This window comes from Bubalus bubalis, chromosome 5 (assembly GCF_019923935.1).
Source record: "Bubalus bubalis isolate 160015118507 breed Murrah chromosome 5, NDDB_SH_1, whole genome shotgun sequence".
Classification (NCBI taxonomy): Eukaryota; Metazoa; Chordata; class Mammalia; order Artiodactyla; family Bovidae; genus Bubalus; species Bubalus bubalis.
In genome coordinates, this window is record NC_059161.1 from 42260048 (window position 1) to 42280281 (window position 20234).

The 20234-nt window shown below is 39.3% G+C and overlaps 1 protein-coding gene across 3 annotated transcripts in view; it reads right to left on the reverse strand.

Annotated features, from left to right (window-relative positions):
• Positions 1-7481: 7481 nt before the first annotated feature.
• FMO2 (flavin containing dimethylaniline monoxygenase 2) overlaps positions 7482-20234 on the reverse strand; it is a 42612-nt gene continuing 29859 nt past the window's right edge. For all 3 annotated transcript variants that reach the window (XM_006075418.4, XM_025285957.3, XM_006075419.4), the window contains 5 exons: positions 17571-17713; positions 13604-13803; positions 11922-12274; positions 8984-9056; positions 7482-7999 (listed from right to left, as the gene is read on the reverse strand). In XM_006075418.4, coding sequence (XP_006075480.3) covers positions 7654-7999; positions 8984-9056; positions 11922-12274; positions 13604-13803; positions 17571-17713 — 1115 coding nt within the window. In that variant the 3' untranslated portion in view covers positions 7482-7653. The remainder of the gene's footprint in view (positions 8000-8983; positions 9057-11921; positions 12275-13603; positions 13804-17570; positions 17714-20234) is intronic.

Genomic DNA, 20234 nt, shown 5'->3' on the forward strand with positions numbered 1-20234 from the left:
TTTTGCTTGAAATGGGTCTTTTCTCTGTCAACAGTGGTGAATCAGTGATTCACACCTCTGCCATCTAAGGATGAGAGCAAATAGCAGCCACTCTAAGTTCCCTTAGATGTCTTTGTAGCTTGATGAAAATTTTGTGGGAAAGTCTGCAACAGTGAGTTAGAAACTGTTATAACACTTAAGGTGCTATTATATTTTGTAACTGCCTAAGAAGTTTGTAATTAATGGGAAATGTTTACATGGTGACATATGTGGGAACCTTCAAGTTGTGAACTTTCAAAGACACAAATGTGCATTTGTGTGTCCAATTATGTAAGTTAGTTCAGGTGTCTGGTGTACATTGGCATGTGTGCATCTTCTACAAGTGGTTGTGCTTTTGTGTACTTTACTGTACAAAGTACCGAGTACAGTACCATTACTTCAAGCTCAGGATATCTGGAAGCAAGCATAAAAGCAGTGGTGATATAACTGGTTCTACTGTGCTTTTCAAGGTACTGTACCATAAGATTAAATTTTTTTTCTTATTTTTTGTGTTTATTTTTTTATGTATTATTTGTGTGAAAAGTATAGTAAACCTATTATAGTATGGTACTATATAGCCAATTGTGTTGCTGGGTTCCTAAGCTAACTTGGTTGGATTTACAAACAAATTGAACTTACCAATGCACTCTGGTAATGGAATTCATTTGTACCTAGTGGACTTACTGTATTTAGAATAGCAGCGAGGGGTGAAGTAGAAAGAACATTGGTGAGAAATCAGGGTTCGTTAGTATTCTGTGCAGAGTAGAACAGTCATCCTTGTTTTGCCTAACACGTGAGGCTGTGGTGAGGATTAGGTTAGATAATAATTGTGGAAGTGCTTTGTAAGTACTACAGAACTCAGTTATATAAATCTTTAAAGTGTGCATCTGGCTTTTCTTGCTCATCATGGTATTCCCAGCCACTGCATGGTCTTCTCTATGTCTGCATTGGACTCTGTGCTATTACTTTTTTGTCCCAAACCAATGTAAGTGCAGGGCTTAGCTCCTTCTCTATTCCACAAAATGTCTAGCTCCACTCAGTATTTGTGTGTGTGTGTGTGTGTGTGTGTGTGTGTGTTTAATAGCTTTACTAACTAGCTGAAGAATCACAAGGAGAGATTGCATGGCCTCCTACCCAACATTCTGCTATCCTGCTTGTTCTTTTCTTCTTTTTGTTCTTATTTTCTTTCCTTCCATCCTCTTTTAAAAAACCTGAACCTTTCTCTCTTCTGAAGAATTTCGTTTTGCTCCAAACTCAAGTCTCTCTTTTTTGCCCCCAGGCACTTGTAAGAATATTTTTTTCAAGCAAATGTTGTCCCCATTCTTATTTAGATACCTTAATACCTAAGTTAACATACTTTTTACTGTAGATATTCATACAATTTTATGTTATTTTATTAGACACACAAATATATTAAAACTATTTTTGAATCTTCTTTGACAACTTGCATTTCATCAACTTCTTAGTTCTCTTGTGGATCAGCCCCATTCTTGGTGTGTATGTAGAGAGGGGATAAAATTGATTAACATGTATTTTACCTTGGATATAAGATGGACATTGGAAAATGAAGAAATAATAAATGATTTTTTTGTTGATTCATCATCCTTCAAATCATCATTTAGCACAGGCTGCAGAGTCAGACAGTTCTGGCAGTAAAACCCAGATGGGCTTGCTTATAACCCACATAACTTGGAAAAGCCTTTTTGCCACCATGTCTCAATTTCCTGGTATATAAAATAGGCTTTGAGGATTAAATATGATGAACTTAAATTGAATTCTTCATAATATTTAGAACATAATAAATGACTGATATATGACTTTTTAGTATTTTCTCCAGTTTCTTTAGGTTGCTAAACTTGAAATCGTTTCACAATAAGAGAAATTAAGATCCTATAGAATCAATTACTTTCTACTGGCTAGTAGCCCAAAGTATAGGAATGTCTAACAATTAAAGCTCTGTTTAATAGTTATAACTAAAATTCCTCTCCCAGAATATATGACAGATATAGATGGATATCTGGGTGTGAAAACACAAGTTTTAGGTGTATACTTCTCACCCACAAGATAAAGCAGCCAGTCTGAATTGCAGTTTGTTTGAACTGATAGAGGAAGCAATACCAGCTGGTATTCAGGAGACATGACTATTCATGTGGCCCTGGATGGTGACCTGAGTTCTTTTGAATCTCTGTTTTCATATCTGAGAGCATTCTCTTTAGTCTCTTCCATCCTTAAAATGACCCAGTGACTTGCAGTGATCCTTTGGTTCCAAAATATGATTCCTATTACTGCTTTACCCTGAGGAGTGCCAAAGAAGCCTTTTCTGTGTATTTTCTGGAAGTTGGGTTTGGTAGCTTCTTGGCACAAAATTGTCATCTTTGCTGTTAGTGCTCCTGCTGCTGCTGCTAAGTCGTGTCAGTCATGTCTGACTCTATGCCACCCCATAGATGGCAGCCCAACAGGCTCCTCTGTCCCTGGAACTCTCCAGGCAAGAATACTGGAGTGGGTTGCCATTTCCTTATTCAATGCATGAAAGTGAAAAGTGAAAGTGAAGTCGCTCAGTCGTGTCCGACTCTTAGCGACCCGAGGGACAGTATAGCCTACCAGGCTCCTCTGTCCATGGGATTCTCCAGGCAAGAGAACTGGAATGGGGTGCCATGCTGTTAGTGCTAGTGAACTACAAAAGACATTCTATTTAACCATTATTAAAAAATTGACAGTTAACAAATTATGATAAAACCATAGAATATTATACTTACTGGGAATTAGTGATCATCTGACCCCTTTTCTATGCTCAGTTGAGAAAACTCAGTCTCAGAAAACTGAGGTGACTTCTTTAGGAGTTACAGAAATAACCTAATAAAAGGCAGGAGTGTAAACACTATTGCAAAATTGAAACAAAGTGGTTTGGTAATACAGAGGGGGAGGAGATATATTTTGGCTGGAGGGACTGGGGAAAGCATTTGACCAGGCACTGTATGAAGGATGGGATCTTACTAGAGTATTGGGAAGGCAAGAGTAGATAGCGTGAAGAAAGGGCAGCTAGTGAGGCAGTGTTGAGAACGTTGGAGGGAAGATGTGATGGCATCACAGTGGGAGGAGTGCTGGGAAGGCAAGTGACAGCCGGTGTGGAGAATTTTGAATAATAAATGATGGAGAGCCACTGAAGTTTTCTGAGGAAAGGAGTAAGGTGTCAGCAGGAAAGGAGAACTCCATAGCATCTCCTTGTTGGTACTCTCACAAACACCTTTGAGTCTGGGCTTTTAGGGACTGGAAGTTTTGGGGCAAGGGGAAGGGACACTAATATTTCAGAATTGGTTGTGGAAGAAACTGATGACTAACTAGGTAAATTAATCTAAAAATGCTGATTCAACTAAGTAAAGAATATAAAGATAATATTATGAACCTATGGTAACCATGAGAATGTGTTTTATAGATATTTCACAATAGGGAGTGTGATTAACCAAGGGCGTTAGCTGCAGTACTTGAGATGCTGCACTCATGCTCAGGCCACTTTTCCCATGAGCTGCTTTCAGTCGGTGATGACATAGCACAGAGACTGAAACATTTCATTCACGGGAGAGTCAGGGCTTCTCTGATGGCTTGGCGTGTCCCCAGTGGCTCTGCCAATTCCTCTTTAGACTGCACAACAGTCTATGATGTTTCCATCCACCCATCTTCCCTCTCTCCTTCATTCAGGGTCAGACTTGCATTGCTGTTCAGTGACTCAGCCTTTTCTTGCACAGCTCTCTCTCTTTCCTCTCATGCAGTCATTTTCCTTAATAAAACCCTTGCATATTTAATCTCATTCTAGCACCTAAACTGAATTAAGTAGAATCTAATCTCAGGATTAGAGATTAGAATCTTAAAATCAATCTTAAAGGAAATCAACCCTGAGTATTCGTTGGAAGGACTGATGCTGAAGCTGAAGCTCCAATACTTTGGCCACCTGATGCGAACAGCTGACCCATTGGAAAAGACCCTGATGCTGGGAAAGATTGAAGGTAGAAGGAGAAGTGGGCAATGGAGGATGAGATGGCTGGAAGGCATCAACGATGCAATGGACATGAACTTGGGCAAACTTTGGGAGATGGTGAGGGACAGGGAAGCCTGGCATGCTGCAGTCCATGGGGTCTTGAAGAGTTGGACATGACTTGGCAACTGAACAACAATCTCAGGAGCCTTTGTTTTAGCCTCATTGATCCATGATCTGGTCATAAGGCAGACTGGACCAGAAAGTGAGGTATGTTGTGTGTAAACATATTCTCCCTCTTGGGAAATAGCCAAAAGCTCTGTACAAGGCGTTGCAGGTCAGCAGCAACATCTTCCAGGATGAAAGACCAGTTATGATGAAGAATCTTCTTTAGCCATCCTCATTATAATGTGACTGCTGGATTATAATTCAATTAAGCTTTGAAAATCTTTAATTTTGTTACATATGATGGTCCAATAGTTTTATTTTTCAAATATCTTTATTTTTCTGCAAATATGACACATTTGGCTTTGAGGGTGGAAATTCAAGGACCAATCATCTGGAGAAGAATAGTTAAAATCAGAAGTTAGTAAAAGGGAACCATCACAGGGAGAGATTTTGCAAGAAGATGGTAGCTAGCTAACATCCTTCTCAGGAGAACAAACATTCTACAGCAAGAAATTGTAAGACTGAACCTAAGGAGGAATTTGGGCCTTAGGACTGGAAAAATTCATGGAATAATCTCTGAAAGCAGTGTTTTTTTGAGAAGCCTCAAACCAATGTTTCCAAGATTTAATGTGCACAAGAATCCTCCAGAGAATTTATCAAGACTGTAGATTGCAGTGGAGATTCTAATCCAGCAGGTCTGAATTACAGTTACATTTTATTCAGGAATCTGCACTTCTAAAAACTCTCTGAGATATTCTGATGCAGAAAATGTCTGTGGGTCATAGTTTGGAACAAACTATCTTAGATGGTTTGTTTATCTAGGATACTTTCATGTTTCAGGATGTATGGAGGCAAAGGAACAGACTTGAATGAGTCTTCCTTAATCAATCTCAGGCTCTGGATATGAACTATTTATGTTTAAAAAATATACCAGAATACTTGGAATGATTTCAAGTGATCATCTTCTTTCTAAACATTTTCAAGAATGTAAATTGAATAACAATTTTGTCTTAATGGCATTATTCCCCGCCACCCCACTGATTCAGCATCGACCTGACAATTGATTCTCAATCTTCCACTATAGAAATAGAATAATAACCATAGTCATTTCACTGGGTAGTGGTAATGATGAGTGAGTTATGAAAAAACAATTAGGGCAAAGCTTTGCACATTACAAAGCAGGGGCTGGCAAGCTTTCTGTATTTACAAACTTTCTGTAAATATTTTAGGCTTTGTGAGCCATACTGTTTTTGTTAGCAACTACTCAATGCTGTCATTTCAGCTTCAAAGCAGCCACAGACAATCAGTGAAACAGAAAGGCTGTGTTCCGGTGAAACTTCATTTACAGATCTAAGTACTGGGCTGGTTTTGACCTACAGGCAGTAGTTTGCCTACTCTTGCTATAAAGCCTTGATAAATTCTATTCTATTATTATTACTAATATAATGGCTTGTAAATGATTTTTAATAATTAGCAAGGTATCTGGTTTTTAATTGATAACTAAGTATATATACCATATACACTTTTTCAAAGGAATCTGCTTATAGGAGCAATGAAAAAAAAAAACCACCACCTGTATTTAAAGGCTGGTATCATTTCAATAGCCTTTAAAGAGTTTCCACTGACAGGATTGCCATCACATTGTTCTGGGCACTTGAGAAAGAAATCTAGGCCAAGTGAAGAGTGATGACCCCAAAGGCTTTGGAGGAATAAAAGGAGAAATTTGTCTAAATCTTGAATCTCTGACCTTTCTGCTATCTTTGAAGGTCTTCTTCTGGGCTTGTGGCATGGTTTAATCTCCCAAAGCACAATTTGTAGAAATAACGGCTGTGATGAATGTTGTATAACCAGATGTTTATCTATTATGTTGCTCAATATCTATTGACATTGAATTGCTTGTGACATTTTTAAAGTTCAGTTCTAAGCAAATATCTGTCTCTCCTAACAAGCTGGTATGCTTGCTTTTATCAGATGACAAAGATTACATACTGTTTTGCTTTTTGCCTTGGTTATTTGTTGGTTAGAGCTAAATAGAAGGCCCAGTCATTAAAATACTTTTCATCTACTTGGGAAATATACTTTTTTTCCCTTAACACTTGTTTTTTGAAAATGTAAATGATTATCTTTAACGTTATTATATAAGCATTTCAGACAAATTTTAGACCTAGCTAAAATATAACCCAAATATTATAAATAAAATTAATCAGATCTTATTTGTGAGAAGAGTATTGTTTTCTACATAAAGGACCCACAAAAGTAATACATATGTGATTATAAATAGAACTTTAGTATTTTGTTAATAGTAGAGGTTTTTGTAAATAAGTATTATGGGGCAAGGTTATGATATTCAGTTCTGGAGTCAGGCAAACCTGAGTTCCAATTCCAGCTCCATCACAAGATGGATGGCCCTGGGCATGTTACCTAACTTGAGTCTCAGTTTCGTAGCCTGTAAAATGGGTACAAGAGCTGCACCCATCTCACACAATTGTCATGAGAATTAAATGAAATAATACACACAATGTGCACATTGGTATATGATAAGTAGTCTCTCTCTCAATATATATATGGTAAATACATATTATATGTATAGTAATATTGTAAATACATCTATCTGTCTATTATGGTATGTTTATTTTTAATTTTACAGCAGTGTCTCTATCAGAATATAGTGAAGTGAAAGTGTTAGTCACTCACTTATGTCCAATTCTTTGTGACTCCATGGACTGTAGCCCGCCAGGCTCCTCTGTCCATGGAATTCTCCAGGCAAGAAAACTGGGGTGGGTAGCCATTCCCTTCAGAAGATCTTCCTACCCAGGGATCAAACCCAGGTCTCCCGCATTGCAGGCAAATTCTTTACTGCCTGAGCCACCAGGGAAGCCCTTCAAAAATATAAGACAAATATAAGAAAAGTGGCTGTTTGCTCAGCTTTTAATGTGAGGCCCTAAAAACCTGTCTGAATGTTGCTGTTTTCTAAGTCTATCCTCTCTTTTTTTTTTTCCCAGTATTTTTGAGTGATTCTCCATGAAGCAAATGGAGCCTGACTTAACATTTGAGAACTTTGTGACCAAATAAAGTTTGGCTAAGAGGATTATCAAGAACAACATGCAGAAATTTAAATATTTACCCATAGTTTAAATTTTCCAATAATTTAAACCATGGGTGCTTTTCATTCTGTGTAATTCTACTATTTTTCCATATGGCTCTCCTTTATTCAGGCTTGGCAGCACTATTCAGCCAGTGTTACTATATTGATTTTTTTTTTTTTTTTTGGAGAGTCTGGTGAGTTTGAGGGAAGGATGGATGGCAAAGAAATTTCATGACACAATTTTGGTTTTATACATTTTATACCTAATTCTTCTAACTCTTTCTCTCTCTGTGTTCTTTCCAACTCTAAAATTTAGACTTTAGATTTAATATTTTTTCTTTTAGTTTTTTTTTTTTCTTTAAGAGGTACTGACTGCTCTTAAAACTTAAAGCATTATGCTGATAGATTAAAATCACTGAAGTTGGGGGAAAAAGGCCACCACAACAGCAAGAAGCCCCAGGATTTTCAGTAGGAAGGAAACTGGGAAAGTTGATGAGGTTTTGATAGCCCGTGTCTTTAAAGGCTTCAGTATCCTTCGTTTCTGGGTGAAGATGGCATTCCTGGCTCCATTCCACTGCCCAGGCCCAACCAGGCGATACTGATAGGGGTTGCACGGCCCAAAGTAGAGTTTCACAGCCAGTTTAGGATCTTTTAGCAAGAGAGAAAGGATGTCTGGCTTCACACCTATCTCTACAGCGAGCTCGTCCAAGTATTCGATGTGATTGGTCTGCAGTATCTGGCTATTGCTCTCTCCAAACCTTAATGTAGAAAAAAAGACAGAGTCACAAAATATTCTGTTATATAAGAACATTAGGTATTCAATAGCTGCTGAAAGAATAGAGAGAGGAATGAATGAATAAATGAGTTTTGAATGACTCTGGTGGCAAGTGTTAGTATATTTCATCAGGAGACCCACATCTCAAATTGAGAGTAGGATATAAAATAAATAAGTCTGAATTCATAGAAGTTCTAGGAATGTGATGGGGTTTATAACCATTATTATTATTTGGTATTTAGCAAGCAGCTACAAATCTTCTGGCAAGTAAAACTAGTCAGGATTGTTGCAAAGATTCACCAGATTACAGATGAAAGTGTAGCTCGGTGTCTTGCACAGAAGAGATGCTTAATATTTTCTTGTTAAATTATTAAAATATCTGGCACTCTGGTTGGCATATAATAGATGAATTAGAACTTGAAAGTGAGATAATCCTTACATGTGATGTAAGGCCCCCGAGTAAACCTTCCAATATACTTAATCACTTATGGAATTTTGTGGATTCCTTATGGAATGGATTCTTAATGGATCCTTAAGATCACTTATGGATTCTACTGTGTCACAAAGTATAAATCCTCGACTTTCATTCCATATCAACTCCTTTCTAATTTGCTTTGATGGGAATTCCCCCAGCTAACTTTCCAGAGATACTCAGGCTACTATCACCACCACAGAGTGTGAGAAGATATAGAATCTAACACAGGCATCATACAAAACAAATGAAAATATGTCAAGGAAAAATGTTCTCATTTGGTGAAATGATTATTTTTAAGAAGTTGGATCTTAAACCAGCACATATAAGAATCATCTTGGAAGAACACAAAAATATGAATTTCCAGTCTCATCCAGATTTTGATTAAGTTGGTCTGGGTTATGTCCCAGGAATCTGCATTTTTAAGAAGCAGCTAGGTGATTCTTGTGAGCAGTTCAATACTGTTCTATGTAAAGAATTAAAAAAAATTCTTACAAGTCAATTCTTTTTTTATTCCTCTTGATAATGTCTTCCATCATAGTTCTCTCTGAGGGCAAGGTACATAAACCTAGAAAATAAAAGGTTGGTTGAGCAGTTGGTTTGAATCAGTATCATTGCCTTATCTAGTAATTGATTCTTACATGTAAATTTTGGCCACTGACCCATGTTAAACCAGTCAGGGAGGCTGTGCTGTTGAACTCCAGCGTGTGCCACTCACATTGAGTTCTGTGTAATGTTGCCCAGGATTCACCAGACTACACCATGGACTCTGAGGTGGGGTGGTGGCAGTTAAGAGAGGAAGCTGGAGAGAGAAAGTGAGCCTAAGAAGCCAGGGAGCTGCGCCAGGTGGCTTGAGCTCCATTCTGAAGGTGGTGGGAAGCTGTGGGAAGTGACCTGATCAGGTTTGCCTTTTGGAAAGATTCTCCTAGGCGTTGAATTTTGGAAAATGGGTTCCAGGGAGGTGAGTTTAAAGGAAGCAAGACCAGTTAAGAGGCTGTGAAGTACACCAGGTGAGGGAGAGAGTGGCACAAGCTAGGGTAGGGCAGTGGGGATGGAGAAAGATTGATGTGAGTTATCATTGTGTGCTTGGGAGTCCATCTGTGTCACAAGTGTCCCTGGAGCTTCAGACACGCTGAAAAATGGTCAGTTTCTCTGGCAGGCTACAGTCTACGGGGTTGCATAGAATCGGACATGACTGAGCAACTAACACTTTCACTTTTTTTGGCTCCCTGGGGGCTCAGACAGTAAAGAATCTGCCTGTGGTGCAGGAGACCCAGGTTTGATCCATGGGTCAGGAAGATCCCTTGGAGAAGGGAATGGCTCCCCACTCCAGTATTCTTGCTTGGAGAATTCCATGGACAGAGGAACCTGGTGGGCTACAGTCCATGGGGTTGCAAAGAGTCAGACATGACTGAAGAACGAACACTCCCTGGATGTGGCTAGTCATCAGACATCTCAGATTCAATGAGTCCAAAATTGAGCCTATCACTGAAGTCCTCCTGCTCAGGCTTGCATACTCTTCCACATGCCTCCCCTCATCACAGCACCACTTTCAATCCAGTTTCCACTACCTGAGATCTGCAAGTCACCTGTGATTCTGCTCTTTTCCTCTAATTTTTCTTCTTGGAGCCAATTATTATGTCCTGCTGGTTTTATCCTTAACTATTTCTCTTCTCCACGTTGTCTCTTTGCCTGGTTGAGGTTGTATCATGTTTTAGTATAGACGATTATATAGCCTTCTCACTGGTCTCTGAGACTCTATTCCTTTTGCCTTTCAAATCTATCTTTCACACTAATGCTGAAATAATCTACCAAAAATGTAAATCTGATAATGTCTGGTCTTTGCTTAGAACCTTTCATTGGGTCCTCTGGCAGAAGAGCTTTCTTAAGTGGAGACTCTAGGTCCTCAGGCCAGACTTAATCAGGGTTCAGAAGGGTCCACTGGATGGTTTTGGGTCTACCAGCTAAATTTGGGAAGGGGCTTCAGGTGGCTCAGCAGCAAAGAATTTGCCCGCAATGCAGGAGACGCAGGTTTGATCCCTGGATTGGGAAGATCTTTTGGAGAAGGAAATGGCAACCCACTCCAGTATTCTTGCCTGGGAAATTCCATGGACATAGAAGCCTGGCAGGGTACAGTCTATAGAGTCACAAAAGAGTTGAACATGACTTAGAGACTAAACAACAACAAGAAATTAGGAAAGAGCTGATCTATGTTTTATATTCAAGCTTGTTGCTGCTGTTGCTGCTGCTAAGTTGCTTCAGTAGTGTCCGACTCTGTGCGACCCCATAGACGGCAGCCCACCAGCCTCTGCAGTCCCTGGGATTCTCCAGGCAAGAACACTGGAGTGGGTTGCCATTTCCTTCTCCAATGCATGAAAGTGAAAAGTGAAAGTGAAGTTGCTCAGTCGTGTCCGACTCTTTGCAACCCCATGGACTGCAGCCTACCAGGCTCCTCTGTCCATGGGATTTTCCAGAGTACTGGAGTGGGGTGCCATTGCCTTCTCTGAAGCTTGTTAGTGTGCCTTAAAAGGTTCCTCTGTTTTCACCCTTGCTCTCTAAGAAGAATCTTTCACCCCTCTCTGCCTCACACCCCATGTTCTAGGAATATCAGATAGCATGTAACTCTCCATCTATATCACACCTCTGTGTTCTCACTTAAGGGTTCCTTTTTTTGCACCTGGCAAACCCAACTATTTAGGAGTCTTCCTTGACCACATGCCCTTCCTCAGCCCCACTCTGCTGTTGCTCAGCACCGTTTCTCTTCTTTCCAAACACTCCATGCATTCCTCTGACAAAGCATTTGTCTTACTATCTTGAAATGATCCATTTAAATTTGTCTCAATGCCACCAAGTTCCAGCACAGGGCTGAATATTCAATAAATTTTTGTTTAGCTGAATTGAACCCTGGGATCAGGGAGATAGTCTTCTGAGAAGTGCAAAGTGCTACACAATGCTCAGAGAGAAATATTTCAATAATTTTATAGCTTTGTAGGGATCTGTGAGGTTGAGGTGCTTAGATATTAAGAGTTAATTTGAAGTTAAATATGGAGTAGGCCCTAGGTCTCTTGATTTGCACATATCCCAAGGAATTTATAAACATTTTATAGGCAAAACTTGGAGTCATAGATGTCTTCCTTCTTCACTGTTCTCTCATTAGTCCAACAAAAAGTAATATGTACTTAACACTATGCCAATTGAAATTCTCTGAATTTTCTAATATTTTAAAGGAATGATTATGGATATTTATTCTTGTATCCCAGTATTGGTTATTTTTTGAATTCTCTGCTAATTTTTTAGGATGCCAGTTTTGTGAGAGCAGCCAAGGTTGGAAACCTTCTTTTTGGCAACCTCCTTTTCTAAACTTGTTTTTGAGCAAAGTCCACCCAGTGTGAAACCCTCAGCCACTCACCTGCCTGCTAACCCACTCACTTACCTTTGAAAACTCTGGTTACCCAACGAGCTTGAAGTTCAATAGTTGGGAATATGGAACCTAGGGGCTGGATGAGGCCAATGCATGCAAGAGTTGACTTCTCCAGTTGAGGAGGGAACATGAATTTGTACAGCAAGACCATATTATTCTCTACTTTAACAAGATCTTCAAGGAAGGGAAACGAGACAGTATATCCTGTTGCAAAGACAATGATGTCAATGTTCTCTTCCACTGTTCCATCTTCAAAGATGGCAGATGTTTCTGTGAGCTCTTTCACTCTTGATTTCATCTTGATGGCTCCATAGAGTATACGACTTGGAAGATCATCATTTACAACAGGCTCTTTAACAAGGTATCTGAAACACGCAGAAGAAAACACTCAGAAAGGAGTATTTAATGAGGAGTTTTGAACTCTGTTAATATTTTATGGGGTTGGATCTGAGAAAAGAGTGGTTTCTGAAATATTTGTAAAACTTTCTAACTTGACTTTCTAACTTGGCCTACCCCAAGCTTTACTCTCAGACTTTATTCTCATGTCACATGAGACTTTATTCACATGTCACATATCTCTTCCTTCAACAAATAAGGAAAACATGCATGTAGATGATGTGGGCAAAACACATTGCAAAAAAAGAGACATCCTAAGGGTTTAGACAAAATGCCAACACCTGTGATCAATTCCTGAGTATTCCAGTTGTCATTATCCTGCTGATATTTCCACTGTTGCTTTATGTTTTATACCTTTAATTATCTTGCTGTTTCATTTAATCTCTATCTAATCATAAGTAAGGAAGAAAACATTTGTTAAATTCCCATAAGTTTTGAAACTAATTAAGAGATTAGTGTGAATTCCAGTTTTTTTCTTCATGACACCTGTTTTAGTTAGTCTTTATTTAAAAAAAAAGAGATTAGTGTGAAAATTAATGCATAGAATTAAGTTTGGGGATATCTTTTGATCTCGAATATCCATGGATAGCATGATAACATGAATAGTGGAGCAAAGTCTGGTTATATGTCTAGAATTTCCTTTTTTTTTTTAGATTTGAGAACCACTTAAAAAAAAAAAGGCTGCATGGCATATATATCAGATCTCAGAATACAGCAGCCACATTGCATTTGTTTAAAGACTGCAAAGCTCGCCTGTTCTTTTTTTTTGGCGGGGGAGCGGGAAAGGAGCCTGTTATACTTTGCTAACTCTACACCATAAGAGTTCTTCCCATGGGTAGCTTTTGAGAACATATTCATTGCCTGTTAATCTCCAAGATATACATCACTGATCTTATGAATACAAGCAAAAAATACGGCTGTTTATTTTTCTTTATTTGATAACAGGCTCCTGTAGAATTTGGATCAGTTTTCCCACCCCACCCTCTGAAAGGAAGGTCGCAATCTCTTAAAACAGCCTTTTTCAATGTTGGATAGCTCTGGGTATTAGGAAGTCCTCCCCCGATCCCAGTTCTACTCTCTGGAGCAACTCATATTTATACTTCATCTTCTCAAATATTAACTTTTTAAAAGGCATACAAAATGAATCTGGGATTCAAAATCTGGGAGCTATATGGTACCCACACTGTTAGGTTGTGGTCTGAACTGCCATGTTAGTGATCTGGCTCTTTTCAAAGAGAAACCCTTCTGACAACCCTGATTATCAATGAGTATACCATAAAAAAGCAAAGTAACTCTACTTGTTTTGAGGGATAAGGCCATAATTTTCATGGTCGAACCATTGATTCATCCTAATTTCCATCATCCATTTTACAACTATTTGTGGCACGGCATTTCGGAGCATGGTTTTAAACCGGGTGTGGTACACTGAGTCCCAGGGATAGCCATCTTCAGAGATACGACTCATGACCCAGGAACCATGTCTCGTGCTGATAAACACCTGGTGAGCAAAAAGGAATGCAGTTCACATTAGGGCATCATCTTTTTTGGGAAGAACCCACTGTGTAGATAATATATCACATGTATGGCCCCAGAACTGGCTGAAATGCTTTGTCTTAAAGATGATTGACTTCAAAGTGAAGGATCTTCTAGTTTTCACTGCTCTGGGTCAGCTTTATTGTACAAGTGGTGCCCAGGGGTAGTTACACTGATAGAGGAAGACTACCATAGTCTTGAGAACTTCAAGGAGATCCGAGAAAATCTGGGCTAAATCAACCATAAAACCCACAAATCTATTTTTACATCATGGTTCAATACGTCTTCCCTCCTCTCAGTTTTCTATCCAACCCAAGTTGTTTTTGTAGCAAAGGTATACAATTATAATCCAAGGAAATATGTATGATTGCAGCCTAAAAGCCAGATTTTTAACTTTGAATTTATTTTAAAAACTCAGAGTTTAAAAATCTAACCTTTATTATTCATAGATATTACTTTATATGGAAGTTAATATGGGAGGTAATCAGTTATATTAATATATATACATATATTTATTCTTTTTCAGATTCTTTTCCCATATAGGTTATTAGAGAGTACTGAGTATATTTCCCTGTGCTATATATACAGTAGTTCCTTGTTGATTATATATTTTACACATGGGCTTTTATTTTATATCTAGTAGTGTGTTTGTGTATATGTCAGATGTATTCATTACCTTGTATACTCATATTGCCCTAGTTTTCAAGATGTACATTTAAATCTCTTTTCAAGTGTATTTTACCTTGTTTACTGTTACTTCTCCATTGACCAAGTGCATATTTCATTTGCTTCTTAAAATTTTGCATGTCAGTACTTTTACATGCCAGAACTCCGTGAGTTCTATTGTACAAGGACTTATAAACACGTTAATACTCCCTTGTAAGGAACTGATTGACTTAAGAGTTGAAGACTGTGAATTCTAGATCGAGGACTCTGGATTCAGACTACCTGGGTTTGACTCCCAGCCTTACTACTTACAAGCTGTGTTGCCTTGAGTGAGTTACTTCAACCTCTCTGTGTCTCTCTCCATAAAATAGGGGTAGTAGCAGTACTTGCTTCATAGAATTATTGTACCAATTAAAGGAGATGATATATGTAAAGGACTGAAATTGTTGCTTGGCCAATGACAGGTATTGCTAGCTATAATTATTTTGTAAATTTAGGCTGGAGGAGTTTCATGTAGTGCCTCATATCTGGAGTGAGCCAGAATTTGGAGACAAATTTTTCTGGGTCTCAACTCCTTAACTTGTAAAGTAGCACTTGTATAAAATGGTGTTGAATTGTTGGTGTGTGTGTAGTAATATACTTAACATCCTGACTGTTTCTGCTGCTATCCTTTTGTTGGCTTAGCCAATATTTTGGCTAGGTATTAGGTAATGTACTTAAATATTTCTATGAAGTCTTTTTCCATTACTTATCATCTGTCCTTCTTCTTTAGGGCTTCCATGGTGGCTCAGTTGGTAAAGAATCTCCCTGTAATGCAGGAGACTTAGGTTTGATCTCTGGATTGGAAAGATCCATTGGAGAAGAGAATGGCTAGCCACCTCAGTATTCTTGCCTGGAGAATTCCATGGACGGAGGAGCCTGGTAGGCTACAGTCCATGGGGTCACAAAGAGTTGGACATGACTGAGTGAATAACACACTTAGGATCAATCCATGTTCACAGTGGAAGCTCTGCCTGTTTTATTCCCTTTCTTTCTCTGTCACCATACCTGCAGCAGGGGAGTCTAATCTGGCTAGCTCCACTAGCTGTATCAGTGTGATATGTCTGAGGATTTAGGATCAGATGCATACTTCAGGCAAAGGACCAGTGATTTGGGTTTTGGTGGGAAAGTGTATGGATGACTCAGCACCATCACAGAGCATTTTGAGTGGGTGGTTGGACTGTGGTATAACAAGTCATATAATTATGAACATGAACTTCCTTTAACAGAAGCAGGGCACACTCAGGACTAAGATGAGTTTGGACTATAATTTTAAGCTTTGCAGGTGCACCTGGTTCTAACTCTTACCTACACAGCTCCTAGAAAATCTCTGGTAAGCCTTGTCAAAGAAGGATTGAGAGTGCATTACTCTGTGTAAGATATTTTATCATAATGATCAATTATGTTATTAATCTAATAAATGTTGGAAAGACTATTTAAAGATTAATGAGCTGGAAGGCACACAAATATAGCTAAGGTGGTTACTTAATACTGAATCTAGCATGATAGACAGGCTGTTACATGACAAAGCCCATATGAGGAAATACACTCTTGCAATCTAAGATGTTTGGATCAACTGTTCTAAGTCCAAATCACTGACCTGCAACATGTAGTGGTCTAGTATGGAGCTTCACTTAGTTGACGGCTAGGTCAGCTCCTTTCATCATACTCCCTTCCTCAAGCTTGTCAGGTTTTCCAAACAGTAAGGGGACTGAACTCGGCACCTCCCCCACCTGAGCTGGCTTTTCTCTGAGCCTTTACAGTTACTGCCTCTGTACTTGTTCTTCACATGAAGGCCTTAAAACTTTGAAAAATTAAAAAAATAAGGTGAGGACCTCCTGTGTCTAGTACAACTCTTTCTGGTGTTAGTGACCTGCTCTGTCCTCAGGGTGGTAACTCTGACAGGTCCCAGTGGAACCCCTTCATTAACCTCCTGGGGAAGTACCACGTATGTTTATCACATTTGCTACTCGGCATCTGAGCCCTGGGGCTTCCTTGGTGGCTCAGTGGTATGAATCAGTGCCTGCCAGTGCAGGAGATGCATGTTAGATTCCCAGTCCAGTAAGATCCCCTGGATAAGGAAATGGCAACCCACTCCAGTGTTCTTGCCTGGGAAGTCCCATGGACAGAGGAGCCTGGAGGACTATAGTCCATGGGGTCACAGAGTCAAATATGACTGCCCAAGAACGACAACATCTGAGTCCTGACAGTGTGAGTCTCAGGATAGGGCACTTTTGGCAGTGGTAGACATGGCCACAATAAGTCCTGAGTAGCCAGAAGATGCCAGGGTAAGGAGGCCCGTGTAAGAGTGATAGAGCCCCTGGAATCCAGACCATGTTGAAAGGGCTTGCTGCGGGGAGAGGAACCTAAGCTATTTTCCCATCTTTGCCTAGGCCTGTCCTTCTAAAAGGGATTTAGTTTCTGCCATTCCCAACCATCTCTGTCAGCATCATCTGCATCTTGTAATGTTTGACGCTGGCAGCTAAGCTGTGTCATTCCTGAACAGGTGCAAAGATAACAGTGGTTGGAAGGCCTCAGGAAGCACCTAAATATTTATGATCTTGTTCGGGAGTCTTACTGTCTATTTAATCTCTCTTTTTTAAAAAAAATGATTCTTGGGAACTATGGATTGTTTACATTTCAAATAGAATTCAAATATGCATTAAATTTCTAAAAGGCACTCCTCCAAAGATGAGCAAGTCAACTCATAGAAGCCCCTGGGTAGAAACAAGGCCTCCTGTGCTGAATGTTGTCTGATCCAAACTTAAGAGAGAAGTCCAGAGAAGTAAAATGTCTTGCTCTAGGTTACACAGCTGATTAATGGCAAAGCTGGGAGATTGACTGGCTTCCTGATTTCTAGATTTCCTATGATACCACACTGGGCAACCAACCAACTAATCAACCAATTTTCAAGTAATGGAGCCTTGGTTATATGGCTGTGATTTTCTACTATGCCCTTCCCTTTTCCTCTCCTCCCCCTGCCACCCCCCGACCCCCAGCAGACAAGGTAATCAGGAAGCATCTTACCTGAGCAGCCTTCTTACACAACTCAACTGCAATATCCGAGGCTGAGTTTCCTATTCCAATCACCAAAATGCGTTTCTTTTCAAATCCCTCTGGGTGCTTGTATTGGCGGCTATGGAAATATTGGCCTTTGAACTTCTGGATACCTTTGGGGGTGAAGAAAAGAGAAATCCATGAATTGTGTCAAGTTAATTTCAATAAAACTGCACTGTCAGCTTTTCCTTTCTGGGATCAATCATTTGTTTTGTTATTTCCCCTCTTAGGGAAGTTACAATATTAAGGCCAACTGGCAAACTCAAAGTATGAAGCATGTAAAAAATGTTAGGTTAAGCATTTGGTGAAGTGAAGTGAAAGTCGCTCAGTCATGTCTGACTCCTTGCAACCTCTGGACTATACAGTCCATGGAATTCTCCAGGCCAGAATACTGGAATAGGCAGCCATTTCCTTCTCCAAGGGATCTTCCCAACACAGGGACTGAATCCAGGTCTCTCGCATTGTAGGTGGATTCTTTACCATCTGAACTACCAGGGAAGCCCAAGCCTATAGCTCAGCACCAAAAAAGTTGATTTCAGAGGTTGCAGCTTAGGTATTTACTAGAGGACAGATGGTTTTGATAAATAGAGCAGAGTCAGGTATTGATTTCCAGCCATCCATTATCCTATTTTGGACTATACAATGATACTTCAATATCACATAGCATATATTCTTTTAAATGTTTCTTAAACATAGTATTAAGTGCTATTATTGTAATTGTGTAATAATTGGAATAATATTAATCTTTCTTATTTTGCAAAAGCAAATAAAAACTAAAATAAACTAAAAACAAGGCACATTTAAGGCAAAGGATAGTTTCCACATTGCAGTAAGTCAGCAACTTACTGGATGAGCCTTTTTTTTAAATTAATTTTTTTATTGAAGGATTACAGAATTTTGCTGTTTTCTGTCAAACCTCAACATGAATCAGCCAGAAGTATACATATATCCTCTGCCTTTTAAACCTCCCTCCCATCTTCCTCCCCATCCCACCCCTCTAGGTTGATACAGAGCTCCTGTTTGAGTTTCCTGAGCCATACAGCAAATTCCTATTGGGTACCTATTTTACATATGGTAATGTAAGTTTCCATGTTACTCTTTCTTTACATCTCACCCTCTCCTCCCCTCTCCCCATGTCTATAAGTCCATTCTCTATATCTGTTTCTCCATTGCTGCCCTGTAAATGAATTCTTCAAAACCATTTTTCTAGTTTCCGTATATGTGCGTTAGAATATGATATTTATCTTTCTTTTTCTGATTCACTTTATTCTGTATAATAGGTTCTAGGTTCATCCACGTCATCAGAACTAATTCAAATGCATTCCTTTTTATGGCTGAGTGACATTCCACTGTGTATATGTACCACAACTTCTTGGTGCATTCATCTGTCAATGGGCATCTAGGTTGCTTCCATGTTCTAGCTGTTGTAAATAGTGCTGCAATGAACAATGGGATACATGTGTCTTTTGCAACCCTGCTTTCCTCAGGGTATATGCCTAGGACTGGGATTGCTGGGTCATATGGTGATTTTATTCCTGTTTTTTAAGGCATCTCCATACCGTCTTCCATACCAGCTGTATCAATTTACATTCCCTCCAACAGTGCAAGATCATATCCTTTTCTTCACACCCTCTCCAGCATTTATTGTTGTAGACTTTTTGATGATGGCCATTCTAACCAGTGTGAGGTGATACCTCATTGTGGTTTTGATTTGCATTTCTTTAATAATGAGCAATGTTGAGCATCTTTTCATGTGTTTGTTAGCCATCTGTATGTCTTCTTTGGAGAGCCTTTTTAAAAAAATTTGTTTTTAATTGAAGGATAATTTGGAGAAGGCAATGGCAATCCACTCCAGTACTCTTGCCTGGAGAATCCCAGGGATAGGGGAGCCTGGTAGGCTGCTGTCTATGGGGTTGCACAGAGTTGGACATGACTGAAGCGACTTAGCAGCAGCAGCAGCAGAAGGATAATTGCTTTGCAATATTGTGTTGATTTCTTTCATACATCAATATGAATCAGCCATAGGTATACATTTGTTCTCTCTCTCTTGAAACTCCCTCCCATCTCCCACCCCATTTCACCCCTCTAGGTTGTCACAGAGCCCCTGTTTGAGTTCCCTGAGTCATACAGTAAATTCCCACTGCCTATCTATTTTGCATATGGTAGTGTATATGTTTCCATGTTCCTCTCTCCATTCGTTCCACCCTCTCCTTCCCCCACCCCAACCCATATCAACAAGTCTGTTCTCTATGTCTATGTCTCCATTGCTGCCCTGAAAATAGGTTCATCAGCACCATCTTTCTAGATTCCATATATATGTATTAATATACTATATATTTGTTTTTCTCTTTCTGACTTCACTCTGTATAATAGACTCTAAGTTCATCCACCTCATTAGAACTGACTCAAATGTGTTCACTTTTATGGCTGAGTAATATTCCATTGTATGAATGTGCCACAGCTTCTTTATCCATTCATCTGTCAATGGACATCTAGATTGCTTCCATGGACAGGCCTTTTTGAAGATAAACATCTGTGTCTTTTCCTAGGAAAACATGACCCTATTAAAGTACTTGTCTTTGATGATGGGTTGCTTGAAAGAGCCTTTAGATCATGTGCTCAGTTGCTTCAGTC